Source organism: Hydractinia symbiolongicarpus, chromosome 3 (assembly GCF_029227915.1).
Source record: "Hydractinia symbiolongicarpus strain clone_291-10 chromosome 3, HSymV2.1, whole genome shotgun sequence".
Classification (NCBI taxonomy): domain Eukaryota; kingdom Metazoa; phylum Cnidaria; class Hydrozoa; order Anthoathecata; family Hydractiniidae; genus Hydractinia; species Hydractinia symbiolongicarpus.
The window spans coordinates 17,484,430-17,501,081 of NC_079877.1; the positions used below are offsets into that span (position 1 = coordinate 17,484,430).

The 16,652-nt window shown below is 33.5% G+C and overlaps 2 protein-coding genes across 2 annotated transcripts; one reads left to right on the forward strand and one right to left on the reverse strand.

Annotated features, from left to right (window-relative positions):
* The first annotated feature begins 1,155 nt into the window (after positions 1-1,155).
* On the forward strand, positions 1,156-2,536 carry LOC130636895 (uncharacterized). The gene is made up of 2 exons (XM_057446746.1): positions 1,156-1,331; positions 1,402-2,536. The coding sequence occupies exons 1-2, from the start codon at positions 1,156-1,158 to the stop codon at positions 2,534-2,536; spliced, it is 1,311 nt and encodes a 436-aa protein (XP_057302729.1).
* A 2,442-nt stretch (positions 2,537-4,978) lies between these two features.
* Positions 4,979-16,257, reverse strand: LOC130636048 (cyclin-dependent kinases regulatory subunit 1-like). Its single transcript, XM_057445636.1, has 3 exons — positions 15,971-16,257; positions 9,785-9,912; positions 4,979-5,178 (listed from the first exon to the last, which is right to left on the reverse strand). Exons 1-3 carry the CDS (start codon positions 16,030-16,032, stop codon positions 5,084-5,086), a joined length of 285 nt encoding a protein of 94 aa, XP_057301619.1. The 5' UTR covers positions 16,033-16,257; the 3' UTR covers positions 4,979-5,083.
* Between the last annotated feature and the right edge of the window lie 395 nt (positions 16,258-16,652).

A 16,652-nucleotide genomic window follows, 5' to 3' on the forward strand; every position in this document is an offset into this window, starting at 1 on the left:
TCTTAAGTTCTTTTAGTATACCCTCTTTTGTATTTATTTTTCTATCATATTTTATAATTTTATCCTTCACCTCCTTTATATTCTTCTGCAAGTTTTCAATTTCGAGTTTTAATGCTCTCATAATAACCTCCTCATCATGGTCAATGCCGGCAAACGAGGTCTACAAAACCCTCCACATCATATGCGAGATTTTGAATACCATCAATTGTTTTCATTATGATCACATCACCCCCCCCCCCCCATCAAAGGGGCCTTTTCTTCATCCTTATTTACAGGTACATTAAGAACCCGGATTAGATTCTGGGCCTCTACAAATTTTCGGTCCGATTTCTTTATTCTTTGTGGATTGATTGTGGTTATAGTTATAAGGTTGTGTGTAGATATGACAAGAAATATAGCAAACCAATAAAAATACATAGAGGTGAAAATGCTACTTACAAATTTATGGAAGAGATGTTAAGGGAAGTTAGATATTGTGCAAGAATTAAGAACAAACATTTTAAACAGGATATGATTATGACTAAGCAGAATAAGGTGGACCACAAAAAAGCCAAAACATGTCACATCTGTAATAAGGAATATATTGATACAGAATATGCGGAAAATAATATTGTACGTGACCATTGCCATGTAACAGGAAAATATAAAGGATCAGCACATATTGATTGTAACTTAAATTATAGGTTAACCGATAAAGTTCCTGTTATATTCCATAATTTGAGAGGATATAATAGCCATTTCATAATGCAGCAAATTGGTGAAATTGTGACAAAACACTCCTATAAAACCAAATATGGAGAATTGAAAGAAATGGATATTAATGTTATACCAAATAATATGGAAAAATATATGGTATTCATGTTGGGTAAACATCTTAAATTCATTGATAGTTTCCAATTTATGAGCTCTAGTTTGGAAAAATTGGTTGATAATCTACCTAAAACATCATTTAAATATACAAAAGAGGAATTCGAAAATAAAAAGAAATTTGAGCTAATGACTAAAAAAGGTGTATATCCCTACGATTATATGGATTAATTTGATAAATTCAATGAAAACAAATTACCATACCAAAAAGATTTTTACAGTTCATTATTGGATGATGATTACAAACATGGTAAAAGGGTGGTATGGAAGAAATGTGTATTGAAAACAATGGGTGAATACCATGATTTATACCTAAAATCCGATGTACTATTATTAGCCGATGTTTTTGAAAACTTTAGAAGTACATGTTTAGAATATTATAAATTAGATCCAGCACATTATTACACATCACCAGGATTATCATGGGACGCCATGTTGAGAATGACTGATGTGGAATTAGAATTGTAACAGATGTTGATATGTTCTGTTCATTGAAAAGGGTTTAAGGGGTGGTGTATCATATATTTCCAACAGATATGCAAAATCCAATAATAAGTATACTGATGATTATAATCCGGATGAAAAATCAAAGTATATAATGTGTTTGAATGCTAACAATTTATATGGGCATGGAACGTCACAATATCTACCAACTGGTGGATTTAGATGGTTTACTAAAAATGAAATAAAAAAATGTGATTTGGCTAACTATGAGACAGATAGTAAAAAAGGGTTAATATTTGAAGTTGATTTTGAATATCCAAAGGAACTACATGATATAGATAATGATTATCCACTAGCACCAGAAAGAATGAATGTTACCAAAAATATGCTATCAAAGTATTGTAAAAAAATCCAGAAAAAGTATAATATATTAATTGGTGATGTCAAAAAATTAATCCCAACATTACACAAAAAGGAGAAATACGTTGTGCACTGCAGAAACTTAGAATTATACATATCATCAGGATTAAAAGTCAAAAAAGTAGATAGAATATTAGAATTTGATCAATCCCCATGGTTGAAACAATATATTGATTCCAATACAAATAAACGAACATTTTGTAAAAACGCATTTGAAAAGGATTTCTTCAAACTTATGAATAACAGTGTATTTGGAAAAACGATGGAAAATATTAGAAAACGTGTAAATGTCGAACTTGTAACCAATAAGAAAAAACTTATGAAATTAACATCAAAACCAACATTCGAATCATCAAAAATATTCAACGAAAATCTTGTTGCTGTTCACAAAATTAAGGAAACATTAACATTAAACAGACCTGCATACGTTGGAATGTGCATTCTAGATTTATCCAAAACAATGTACGATTTTCACTATTATTATATCAAACATAAGTATAAAAATGATGCTAAACTATTATTTACAGATACAGATTCCCTAACATATGAAACTACAACCGATGATGCATATATGGATTTTTGGGGTGATAGGGATAAATTTGACAATAGTGACTACCCAGAATCATCACAATTTTATAATACAGAAAATAAGAAAATTGTTGGAAAAATGAAAGATGAAGCAGAAGGTGTACCAATACTCGAATTTGTGGGATTGAAATCCAGAATGTACAACTATATTAAAGATAATGGTAAATCAGGAAAAACAGCGAAGGGTGTTAAGAAAAACATATTAAGAATACAATAAAACATGAAGATTATAGGAAAACATTATTCGAAAATAAACAGATGACACATAAAATAAGAACCATTAGAAGTGAAAAACATATATTGGGAAGTTATGAGATTAACAAAATATCACTCAGCTGCTTTCATGACAAAAGATTTATCCATGATAATGGTATAACATGTTATGCATATGGACATTACAAAATATGTTAACTTTTTCTATTCCTTATATTGGGGACACTAAATGACATCAAATCTTGGGGTCACAAAACGCGACCCCTAAAAAATTTACATATGTTAACCTTTTCTATTCCCTATATTGTAGATACATCAAATTAATCCAATGTATTTACTCAGCCTTAAAAAATATACAATTCCCAGGCATTGGCAACGCTATAAACATACACATGTAGACCCTCCCAAATGATAAAATATAGCCCTCTGACAGTATGTGTGGTATAGTAAACCCTAAATATGGATTCCCCATTCCTTTCCATTTTCCATATTTGAGAATTTTTCACCCTGCAACATATGATGGGGGCATGAGCACATGAGTTTCCTGTGTTGTCATTTTAACCGAAGTTGATAAAGTTTTTTTTGAGAAGGGTACTTTTCAAGTCTGTTTAACTGTACTAAGCGGTTAGGTCAGTGTTAACAATAGCCTGTTTTTTTGGAAAAGGCTGGTACGCCTATGCGGGTCATCCCACTGTGACAATTGATTTTTAAACTTTCTTGGGAATCACGCCTGTACGAATGTGCAACAATGTTTACCTGGACTAACCGCTTAGCCCTGTGCAAGAAGCGAAGGACTGTTTCTTGTGTTTTCATTTAAATAGAGTCTGCAAGAAAGTTTTTTTCAAAAGGGTATTATTCCTATACACCTGTGTAACACCGTTTAACTGTACTAAGCGCTCAGTCCGGTGTCACGATTAATTTTTTAACTTTTACAAAAATTTATTCCGCAAAATAAAATAATATTGATTAATTGTTTTTGCTATGACGGAGTCACAACGGTTGTAAACTGTGTTTTTATTTCAGCCTTTGTTGCGGGAAAGTTATTGTTTGAAAATATGTTACAGTTGCAACACTATAATGGTGTGTGCGCTTCACTTGATTTACGACATACTGCATACCTGTACTAAAGCGCTCCACCTGACTGTGTCGCACAATTTGCAGTCCTTTTTAAGCGCTCCTTAGGGTGTTCAACAACATTTACTTGTAGTTCATTCCGGCGATTCGACGCCGGGTTTCCCGGCTAGTATATACATGATTTTACGTAGTAAAACGGGGAGTGTCGGGGGATCTCGAGAGAAGCGGAGGATTTACACTTGAACGCCAGAAGTATGGTTTGAGAAACTCCCTACATCTACTACAATTTGGTTTGAATTGTATCCCGCCCTCCTCAAATACAAAATTTACGAACATGCAAGTGATGGAACTGTATGGAAATGCAGCTTATTATTTTTTAGTAGACTGAAATGTTTTTTTATGTGTGATTTCAAACCGCCGCGGTTTCTTGTTGACATTACTTCGCAAAATTTTAGCGAATCGGCCTTTACCAGCGGACAAAAAGGGAACATTTTCTTGACTCGAAATAATTCCTAGTAAAGTTCAGTTGAACTGCCAACAAAAATAACTTTAATTAATAAAATCATTGTATTGCTGACGACAATCAGACTTCTAACTTTGTAGTTCAGTTTCTACATCAAGGCAAGTCGTTTATCTCACAAATTTTTTTAAGAGCTTTTGGCTAAGGTTTTTACTCCTTCTGAAACCATCTTTAAAGTAGTCTCTTACATTATCATAAGTTTTGGGAATACTTTTTTATTTATAAATGGCGGTTGTCTATTAACCATAGCTTTGTTTTTCTCTATGGTTACTTCGCTGCTAGTAAGTAACGGGAAGTTTTATCGTCCTTGGGGATTCCATCCTAACGGTTGGCTCTTCCTCCCCTGCGACTGTAACTATGTTACATTACCGCCAGAGATACGTATAGCATTGCTCTAACTTGCTTGTCTGCCACACAAGCCGGTTAGCAGTCAGTAGATAGGCTGACAACACTGCATGTAAAGTGCCCCGGAGTGGGGACTCGAACCCGAAACCTTATAATTACAAGTCGAATGCGCTACCACTACACCATCGCCGCTCTTATTTTTGCTAAAATCCAATCATACCCACAAAACACACCGCTACCCTACTGTATCATCTGCATGTTTTTTACTTGTAGTACACAAGTAAAAAACTAAATTTTAAACGATCGAGTGTTACCTTATTCATTAAATTTTGCGCATCTTTTTTCGCACATTTAATATTCACGCCTTGTTATGCGTGAAATACATAAAAAGCACACTCGTTTTTTTAAATAAACGGATAATTTTACATGACTGACTTACGCTCGAAAACATTGGACTTCAAAACCAGTCTGATTTACGTCTAGGTTATTAGCACAAAAAGACAAAAATTCTGAATAAAATCATGCTTTGTATATATATATATACATATACAACAAAATAAATTATGTACATACTAAACTCGAGTTAAAAGTTTTTAAAAAAACATCGTGTGGTTAAACTTGAATATTTGCAGCTGGAACTCTGTTTGTAGCGTTAGATAATGGTGGCTTCTTGCTCAGCTTTCGACGAAACAGCAAAACATTCGGTTCTTAAGAGAAAATAGAAACACACATACAAAAATGGGAGCTTAAACACACATTAATATGTCATTAGAACTTATCTTAAAGCAAAACTAATTTTAAAAATATTAGATCCTTGAATGTATGGACTAGTTTGTATAAGAAGTTTGTTTAAAACGTCACATTGTGCAGATTAAAAAAAGAAAGTAAACAAATTAATTGAACATAAACATCTAAATTTGGTGTAACAGGTTGATAGCTGTTATGGAGCGCAAAACCCTCGATTCTGACAACAAAAACAAATTGATAGGAAACTGGTGCATTTAATTTCTTCGAAATTATAGATTTTATAACAAATTTCAGGATTTTCCGGTATTTATCTAGGATTATTATACATCCTGGGATACTGATGTGGCCTGTGCATTTTCAGCACTGCTGTAAAAAAATATCAATTTAATTCTGTTTTCTTTAACCAATTAGCCAAATTCATAGGCCGGAGGAATGGGCGTAATGTTTTGCTTGTGGGGAAAAAATCCATAATGGGGGGTTTGTTGGGCTTATAAAATAAAGCAAATGGAGTCAAACACAAAACGTCCAGCTTTATATTATGTTATAACGTTATTATAAACATTTAGCTGCATAATCGTATAGTTTAACACTTGGTGAAGACCTTTCCGAATATACTGGAAGGTGTCATTACAAACGTTAGCTAGCTAAAAACTACAACAAAAATGGTTAAGTGGTCTTGTGCATCAGCCTTGTGTTTCAACAACCACACAACTTTGGGTATTGAAGGGAAACCTTTAAAATTTTATCGTTTACCAAGATTAGTATCTTTAAAATCGCAATATCGGAAGATTTTAAAAACAGATGGTGTTAACTGGAAAAATGGGTATATTTTCTGCGAACACTTGAGCTCCAATGAGAGATTATCAGTGACAGACTTGCCAGATGTTGTCGTTTCAGAAAGAAATTTCCAAAAGCTTGAACAGAAATATGAGAATGCTAATAACTTGGTAAAAAAATCAGCCACAGAACTTCACAAAAAAAGATTAAGAAATACTAAACAAAAGTTGGAAACTGCTAGAAATATAATGAACCAAAATATAAATACCCCATCCTCATCAAAAGCACGAAGAACCCTAACAAAATCTAGTACATATATCTCTTCTAAAAAACGTAACCCTTCAAAGTTACAATACAGAAAAAAATTGGAAAAAGCAAATGCTGAAATTTTAAGACTAAATAAAGAGCTTACCGAATCCCAAGAAAAAATCGCCAGGTTAAATAAGGAACTTGCAACTATGAAATTTCAAAACAAGCTATTGGTAAATAATAACAGAAAAATACGTTCTGATAATATGTCTATTACTTCAAAACAGTTTACTTTTTCTAACATTAAAAATCCGTCAAATTTTCAATATTTATGTGGTTTAACATTGCCCCAATTTAACATGCTATTAGATTGTCTTATGCCTTACTTTCACCTGATCCCATATCCTGACTGTTGCCACACACCATCACTAAATAGATCACTAGATAAAGCAATAGAATTACTAGCTGTCCTGACTATTTGCCGTCATGGTGTTCATCAAGGTTTAATGGCATTTTTTATGGATATATCTAAAAGCACCTATCTAAAAGTAATTTTTGTTGCTGGTATTTTCAATGAAATTGACTTAAAACCACCTTCTGGTTTTTTATTGAAGAAAATGCATAAAAGTTTTATTGAAACTGGCCATGGTTTAACAGATTTAGTCATTGATGCCACTGAATTTAAATTTCAACGTGCCTCAAATTATGAGTTAAATTCTTTGATGTTTTCCAACTATAAAAATACACAAACTGGAAAAGAATTAATTGGTATTTCCCCACATGGCAGTGGAATTCTTTTTAGCGATATTTATCCTGCGTCAATTTCAGATAGTGATATTACAGAAAAAACAGATGCCATTTGTTTTGTTGAAGAGGAGCATGAAATAATGAGTGATCGTGGGTTTTCCATTCAGGAGCATTGTGCTCTAAAAGGTATCACATTGAACAGGCCAGAACAAAAAAATTGTAATCAGTTCTCTGAAAAAGACGTATCATCCAATTTCGACATAGCTGCTACGAGAATCCATGTGGAACGTTTTATTGGCAGAGTTCGAGATTGGTCAATATTGAATACAGTTTGGCCTATGAATAGAATTGACATATTATCCTCGACATGGCAAATGTTATATATATATATATATATATATATATATATATATATATATATATATATATATATATATATATATATATATATATATATATATATATATATATATATATATATATATATATATATATATATATATATATATAATATTATTAATAAAAATTTTACGGAATTATATCAAGTTTATCAGAAAATAAAAGTTTTTTAACAGATTTTGAAAGTTTGCCAAGGTACGCTCTTAGTGGTTTTAGTTTCTGAAAATCAACATGTGTGCCAACTACTTTTATTCCAAAGCTCTGTAGCTCTTTGACATCGTTATGTTTCCATTGAAGAAGATTTTCATTATTTAAAATTGAATTTGTGACATCTTTAAGTGCTTGCATAAGGATGTAGTCTCGTTTTATCATAAAGAAATTACTGTTCACAGTCTCTGGGTGATAAGATTGTAAGATACAGAATTCTGCATCAGTACACTGCATTTGCAACTGGCACTGCACAAAGTATTGTGAAAAGGCATTAAGTCATTCCAGTGGTCCATCATTTTTTTGTCCTCTTGTCTTGACTTCTAATAAAATTCCTGCAGGGCCAAGTGCGTCAGGGCTTGCACCATAATGGTTGTCAGTTAGATCTGTAAAAAATCCACATTTTTGTGCAGTTGCTTTTGACTTTAACTGAAAATTTTTGATAGCATCATTCTCAAATTTTTGACCACAGGCTATATTTGGTATGAAAGATATATCCTTTTCAGGTTTACCCAATTTCACAACATCCCACATTTCTTGAAACTTTTTTCGCCCATAAATACCAAGAAGGGCTGGTAGTCTACTACCAGTAATTTTCATATATCTACCAGATTGCCACTCAGTGGTGTTCTGAGAAATATTAAAATAATTTGTACCACATGGCTTTGGAGCTTCTAAAAAACTGATGTCTATTATTACTCCCTTATTACTTGGGTTCATTTGTTTATTGATATCAGCATGTAAATTTTTAATTTCATCTGTTTTATGAGTATAGACTGTAAACAATTTTTCAATTTGGACAGCTACTTTATTTTGATTAACTATTTCGTTTATTATGTTGGTAGTGTTTGTTTTAGGAACTGGTTTGTGGATATATTTTACTATTCTTTGCTCTTTGTTAATGTCATTTCTTATAAGATTTTCGTTGTATAAGGCTACACCACAATAGTCATGATCAGCTAAAGCATTGGCTAGTTTTAATGTGTATTTGTATTAGAGTTGTTGGCCAAGTGAGGTAGTTTTTCCCAAATCAGTTTTCATTAACACTTGGTAGACATGCTGTTCTACAGGTTTTTCATTTTTGAGTTTTTCCTTTAAAGTTTTCATAATTGAAGTGACATCTCTTTTAAAATAAGATGTTGTGTCACAGTCAGTTCCAAATTTGATTGCCAGTGTCGTGGAAATGTTTTAAAAATAACAAAACTGCAAGAACGTGACAGCATAAACCACTTGCACCAACTGGACAACTGCAATGAGCTTTTTGAGGGTACCCATTTTTAAAAACAAGCACTGCTGGCCTTGCTTCAGTACCATATGACTTTTTACCATTGCTTTTACATATGTACACGAATTATCAACTAAAGTTTTAACAGTTACTATCTTTCTACTCTATGACATTCTAATAGCCTTTTCTTGCTGGCCTAAACTACCATATGTTTTCATTTTGCAGTAGTTATTAAATATATCTTCATTGATAAGTGGTAGATACTCATTCTTTTTACACCATTTAGCTGTAGTTGGAGGAATATCTGTGGGATCTAAGCCACAACTAAACTTGTAATTTTTATTTGCTTTGTCTTCTAGACGTTTTACTAAACGAGGATATCGCATAAACTTTCGAATTTTTATCTGCAGTTCTTGAACATTTCCTGTGGCACACTGACCTATACTTTTTAGCCATTCTGAACATTCTTCACGGCTATAATTGCTAACATCCTTTGTATTGTCCATGTTTATAAACTTTAATAATCGATATCATAAATAAACTATATACTATTGCAATATACAACGTTTTTCTTCGATTTATTATTATTTATCTAGCCAAGTACACCAAAACAATCGCCGCCATTATGATTTTTTTTCCTACAAGTGAATTCAGACGAACTTGACCGCGCCGTATGAATTTGGCTTAAAAGCTTCTTGAGCAATTTTTTCCTGACTTCTAGTAAGTTTAGGATTTCATCAACTTCACAAAAAAGTGGAGAACCACTTGCATTAAGAAATTTTTCACCATCGACTCTAAAATTACAGTCGGTTCACTTTACCTCACTTTATACTCTATTATGTTTAAATCTTTGCTAGGGTTCTTCTATTGAAGTTTGAGGGTTATTAAATGTCCTTGTTTTCGCCCCAATGAATGTGACTTCCTAACCAGGGAACTTCCATTTAAATCAAAATAACAATTACCTGGTTTATGAATAAGGTAATGTATCCAGCCAGGTGACTGTTGAATTCCTAAATTGCGCCACTCTGTTTCAGTCATAAGATGGTGCTTAGGAATCATGTCCGTGTATTTTCTTGGAACAATCACATGTCTAAATAATAACAAAAAATTAGAACTTAAAAAGCTACTCGAATATACGTGGATACACCTTTGCAACGCAACGAATTGTCACTAATCAACTAACAGCAAAAACCTTAAGCATGGATCAGTGCAACTTGTCGTCGTAATATTAAAACTTTTGAGTACCCAGCCCATGAAATATTTCTTAAATTTTTAAAAATGCAAATTTCTAGCCAGTTGGGAAATTTATGATATCTGAGTACTCGATACAAATACACCAGTACATATACAAATAATATAGATATTATCATGTCATGAGCAAGGGAGTTTATTCTAGGCTACTTTTTGACATTTACAGCTGTCAGGCAATGATCGTAATTATTTTTGACTCTTTATTAAAACTGTAGTTTGACGTTATTTTACTTATATCATCTGCATATTTCATATCAATGTCTATGTGTTGTATTGATGTGATTTGTGAGTAGTTGTGTTCTGTTTTGTGGTCGGCAATTGTATTTGTAATGTTTTGACTATGGTCTTGTATTGGTGGTGTATAATTATTGTCGTCTGATTCAAGTGATTATTAGTTGAAGAGATAATTAAAGAATCAAAACCAACCAATCAGATCACAGCAATTAAAGTAATTAACTTTTTACGGACCTAGACGAAAGCATTAGGTTAATTAAATTAGGTTAATTAAAAGTTGCGTTATGTTGAATTTCTTTTTATAAAAAGTTTGCTTTCTGTCACGTTTGTCTCAAACTGTTTTGCACTTTCTCCAAATATGCCCTTTCCGAAGTGCAGGTAACCATATTTCTGGAAGTTGATAGGAAATATTATTGATAGTGTTTCTGTCTATTTATGGTTGCTTTCACCACACACTTATTCTATATCAATAATATAATCATTCTTCCAGCTATAGTCCACAATCTTATTTTTGTCTGTATCTGTGTTCATGACATGATAATATCTATATGAGTCAATGACATGACTGAACAGGCAGGTGGTAATATTTTAAAGTTACATACACAAAAATTAAACTTTGGGACGTAAATGTAGAGATAATAAAGGACGAAATGTCCTTAACTATTTAATGAATAGTGGTAATCTTGTGCTACATGCTTTTTCTTTTATAAAAATACGCTTTAAAAGAATATCAGCTGGAATTTCAGGTTAAAAACTAAGAACATGAAACATGCAGTTTATAAAATAAAAATTAGTCATTTGCAAGACTAACTTATTGCTAACTTTATTGAAACTATCCAGCGAAAAAAAATTATCGCAAAATCTAAAAAAGTTCAAAATTTTGATTCGTGAAATTAAATTCTCACAAAAAATTTTTTAATAAAGAGGAACTAAACACGAAAATTATTTTTTGATATATTATCAAAAGTGCACCTTAATTATGTCTCTTTTTAGATCAACAACAGCAATTTCTTTGCCAGCAATATGCCTTTTTTTAACAAGCCGTGTAAAAACAAGAAGAATGGACCTAGTAACAAAAACGAGAAGTATGAATCTTAAAGAAGACATTAAGTGAGTTTCGTAAGAAGCCTATCCATCCAAAATAATTTTAATTCAAATTTTTCTTTGAGCTATAGCAAATATTTGCCAGAGTTTTCCTCACTGCTGTTGTGATACCAACAGAGGAACTTTTTGAAGGTAAATTTGATAAATTTAATGCTTTTCTTACCAAAAATAAATATTTCTTATTCGTCAACCAAAAACACGAAAACTAACAGCAATAAAAATGCAGTTTCTCAAACGATTAAGCAGTCTTCATAAAAAACTCGATGAGGCGAAGAGGATGAAAATCCAAAAAATTTAAATATGGAAAAGGGAATAAATAAGTTAAATAATATTATCATCATCATCACCATCATTCTCGGCTTAACGTCCGTTTTCCATGCTAGCATGGGTTGGACGGGGTATATTAATGACCCTCTTCCAATCTGATCTAACTGTGTTAGATCTAAACTCAACTTCCTCTGTATCAAGTCTGTCCTTATAACCTTCTGCCAAGTCTTTCTCGGTCTGCCTCTGGGCTTTGCCCCAGGAACTATCAAGTCTCTACACTTTCTTAACCAATTATCCCCCTCCATTCTTTCCAATTGCCCCAGCCAATTCAATCTTCTTATCTGGATAACATCTTTAATTCTACGGATACTTAGCCTGCTTCTTAGCTCATCTGAACTCTTTCTGTCTCCCAGACCGGCGTTACATATCCACCTAACCATTCTCATATTATTCTTTTCTAAACGGTCAAGATCTTCCTGCTTCACTGCCCATGTCTCACTACCATACAACATAACACATCTTACACAGGCCTCATACAACCTACCTTTTAACTCAATTGACTAGACTCTGCTAGTCAACAAAGGAAGTAACTCTCTGAATTTTTGCAAGCAGAACCTATCCTGCAAGTAACACTTCTTCCAACACCCCCTTCACTGCTCAACATATCACCTAAGTAACAGAAGTTCTCAAATATCTCTAACGAGCCACTATTGTACATCATTGAAGCTGGAAATACTTCATTCTCTATAATCTCACCTTTGCAACACTTGCATACAAACTGAATGTCAGCTCTTATGTACCCAATACTTGCAAGTCTGACAAAAAATTGAGTTACTACCAACCCCTTTCCTGCAAACTCCACAAGGCCATTTTCCAACTACAAGGTCACACTTGGCTGCAATGCTACTAATCATGACTTTAGACTTTGCTGTGTTCACCCCTAGCCCTTTCTCTTCTAGTCCTTTCTTCCACTTCTCAAACTTTTCAACTAATTCTTCCATCAACTCTGCTATGAGAACCAAATCATCTGCATACAATAACTCCCATGGACAACCTGTTCTGGACAAACAACAAAGGACTAAGTACAGAACCCTGATGTATACCAACATTTACACTAAATTCATCACTTAGTGAATCGTTAATTCTGACACGACTTCTAGCATTGCGGTACATAGACTGTACCACCTTAACTAGCCACTCATCCACACCTAATTTTCTCATAGCCCACCAAATAACTTTACGTGGTACTCTATCAAAAGCTTTCTCTAAATCTACAAAGGCAAAATAGAGATTCTTTCTCTTTCCTAAATACTTTTCCTGCAGCTGTCTTAGTAAAAATATTGCATTTGTAGTGCCACGCCCTGGAACAAAACCAAATTGCATCTATATCAATTCTTTCTCTAAGTAACTTATTAATCACTCTTTCAATAACTTTCATTACTTGATCAATTAACTTCATACCTCTATAGTTACCTCTTTTTAATGCATCACCCTTGCCCTTCAAACAACTCACTATTACACTTACAATCAATGAAATAAAAGCGAACATAAATTATACAATGGCATGGATTTGATGACTCGTGAATATATGCAAATACGAAGAAGAAAACTTTACTTTCTGCATTCAAGAAATCCAGATGAACTTTGTCTTACCATTATATCCCTCTAGAAATAATCGTCAGTAAGGTGTTATGTGCAGATGTAAAACCCAGAATCTTAAGGTTCCTTTTATTCTGATCGCTTGCAACCATTTTTTAAAAAGTACGTTGTTTTATTTTTTTAAAGTTATCTTATTTAAACTGAGCTCTTTGTCACACACGGGAGCGACTTGTACAACCGAAAGATGAACAACTTGGCATATTTAGCATAAAATAAAACTGAATTGCTAGTATATATAAGGTATATTTAATCAAAATTATCATTGATTGTCACAAACCAATCAATCCTGACCCCTTATTGAATAAGGGATCAGGATTTTTAACCATATTTAGAGGCTATAAAGTTCAAACACGTACACTAATCTGCTCTGGTAACGCGATTTTTAAAATGGCTATTTATTTGTTTTACAACGCGCGTGCAAAAGCGTGCGATACGGGCTTCAAAGTTAATCTTTTTTGCACATTCATTTTGCGGTAGAAAAGTGGGGGACGTTTTAAATCGTGAACCCCAAACACAATGATAAAGCATCTACGTATAGCGACTCTCTTAATCTTAACTTCCTTTTCTACATGTCTGAAATAGTATGCATGACTATACTGTTATTTTCATAAATATTTTGTTTATTTTTCAGGTCATCACAAGCAAATAGGCAAAAATATGCTTTGTTTTTAAATTAAAAAAATCTTTATCAACGTTGCTTAAATAAAACTTCAAAATTCTTTCGGAAATTTATACAGACAACAACAGCACGTTGGTTTCGTTTTAAAAAATGTTTGAATAACACTTGCAGCATAAAGATCAGCATGGTTTTTAATTGCTTTGTCAAATGAAGAAATTATCTAAAATTAAATCCATGGTATGTCTGTTCCGCCTGTAAGTGTAATTTTGCAGACTTGCGTCATCCGTGCTCTGTCGGCGTTTACCTCCGCATTAGTTAAGAACCGCATGGCTTGATTTCTTGTGTAAGACCTGGTTACCAACGACGAAGGGGCCAGGCAAAAGAGATTTATGTCTACGTAGTTCTTTTAACTAAGTCAGGAGTCGGTGAACTAGCTAGGATGATCAGGTTGGCTATGAATAGGCTTGTTCAAGGATTAAAAGGACCAGGATTATTTAATACTGAGATCAAAAGTGTTCGACCAGGAAAAGATTGTAAACTAAAACATTGCTAGCATCATGGCATGTGGATATTTTTAAATATGACTATCTTTCATTAGGAAGTAATCTGTCAACGGAGGTACACGGTTCTTCCCGTACCTCACGTAATTCAGGTACGCAATAGGGCATAGGAACACAATCGTGTACCTCAAAATGAGAAGCCTGAGTAGTAACAATATATTTATCAAAAAATAATTTTTGTAAAGATATCCCACTCACTGCCACATAGATGTTAGTGATATGTTCCCCTTTAAGGTTAAGTTGTTTTATAGTCCTGAAAAAAATTTACTTTTGTTAATGGGAAAATCCAGCCAGCGAGCCAACCAATCGACCCATTTTTAAGAAAGTTTTAGGACGTGTGGCATTAATAATTTTTGCAGTGATGACATTTTTATTGCCTGCATGCACTAAAATGCTTTCTAATTCATTACTTCATTACTTACATTTTTTACTTACTCACTTACTTACAGAAGTCAGTCACCTGCAATTAGATTATTGCGCCAAATTAGAATAGTACCTTAGTTAGGAGATCTATTATAGACTAGTTAGAAAATTGTATCATATTGAGGTGATCCATCATCTTTTTTCACGATTAATTCAACAACCACTTCTAGTTGCACATCTTTTTTTGTAGTGCAGTTGCTTGTTAAGTCACCTTTATTCAAGCAAAGTTTTGTGTACTTTAAATTAGGCTAGGAATAGACTATTGTCCAGACATGTTGAAAATATCCCATAATATCCCATGGAAATTTAGCCGTAAAACAAAGGAGCCATACCACATAGCATGCATTCTTAAATCAAAACATACTTAGCACAAAAAATAATGAAAAAAAGCACTTTCAATTTTGCTGACGCAGCGACAAAAAAGGGAACCTTTGAAGTATTACAAAATTGCATGACATTATTGTTGTTTCGTGAGTATCGTCTGTCCCGGTAGCTGGTCTACCAGTTTATGTATATGTCGTCTGCCATAATATTAGAGTTGTATACATGATGGAGGGGAATAAAAATGGCGTCCGAAATAGTGTGATACTTGTCTCGTTCAGATACAACAATTATCAACTATATTTATGGATCAAATTGTTTCAAGCCTTTGGAAGTGTGCAGAACTTTTATGATAAAAGGTCCATTGCATTGCAGTTAATAAATCATTACTGGACACTTGTGTCACTATAAAAGGCAATTCTTGTTTTGATGGAGTAAATAATGTTGACATAAAAAATTCTCCAAAATTAGCTTTTATAATGTTGGTATCTGAAATAATTTCAGGATATGGTAAAGACAATTCAAACGTGACCAGGCTAGACAGATTTTTAGCTAAAGCAATAGCTTTTTTCACTGTCCATACACCCCCTTTGTTGTCTGCACTTTTCTGCATCTCTTTTGGCCAAGCAATCTTCAGGTACCCCTCACTTTGGAGATGAATTTAGCTAAGTCCTGAGTACCCAAAGCAGATAATAACTAAAACTTTTTACCTATATTCGTACTCTGTATCCTCATATTTTTCTGAGTATTGCAATTCACCAACTGGGATCATATTGTCTGCTACATTCACGTTGGTTCATAACACAGAAGTGTCGCTGAGTTGAGTGGACTTGTGACGTACGGAGTGTGGTTTCTATACGGAGTAATACTCCGTATAGCTGCTATACGGAGTTTGGTTTAGCTATACAGAGTCTGCCAACGAATGTTCTTCAAGTGAAATATTGCAATATATGACTTTTTTAAAACTATTTCCGAAAAAAATAAAAAATAATCACCATAAAGATCAAGTTAAAAAGACAAGCACATCTTCCTGTCCTTTAGCTATACGGAGTGTGTGAACATTAGTTTTTAATTGCAGCAAACGGATTATGGCAACAGATTGTGAGATACTGAGAGCATGTTATGCAGAATTTGTTATGCAGACTATGCATAATGTGGTATAAGGTGTATGCCATACGGAGTGTGATATGCTTCATATACGAAGGATACTATACGAAGTGTGACATGATAGAAAAAGTCAACCTCGTCCCCAGGACTATTTGCTTCTCAACGGCGCTGCGCTTTATGATAGTTCTAGCGAAATAGCCCTGGACCGGGCTGGTCACCGTATCGCATCTGATTGGCCCACGGCATTACCCTAATTATGCAACGCTTTTAGCTGGCGTCAGCAAA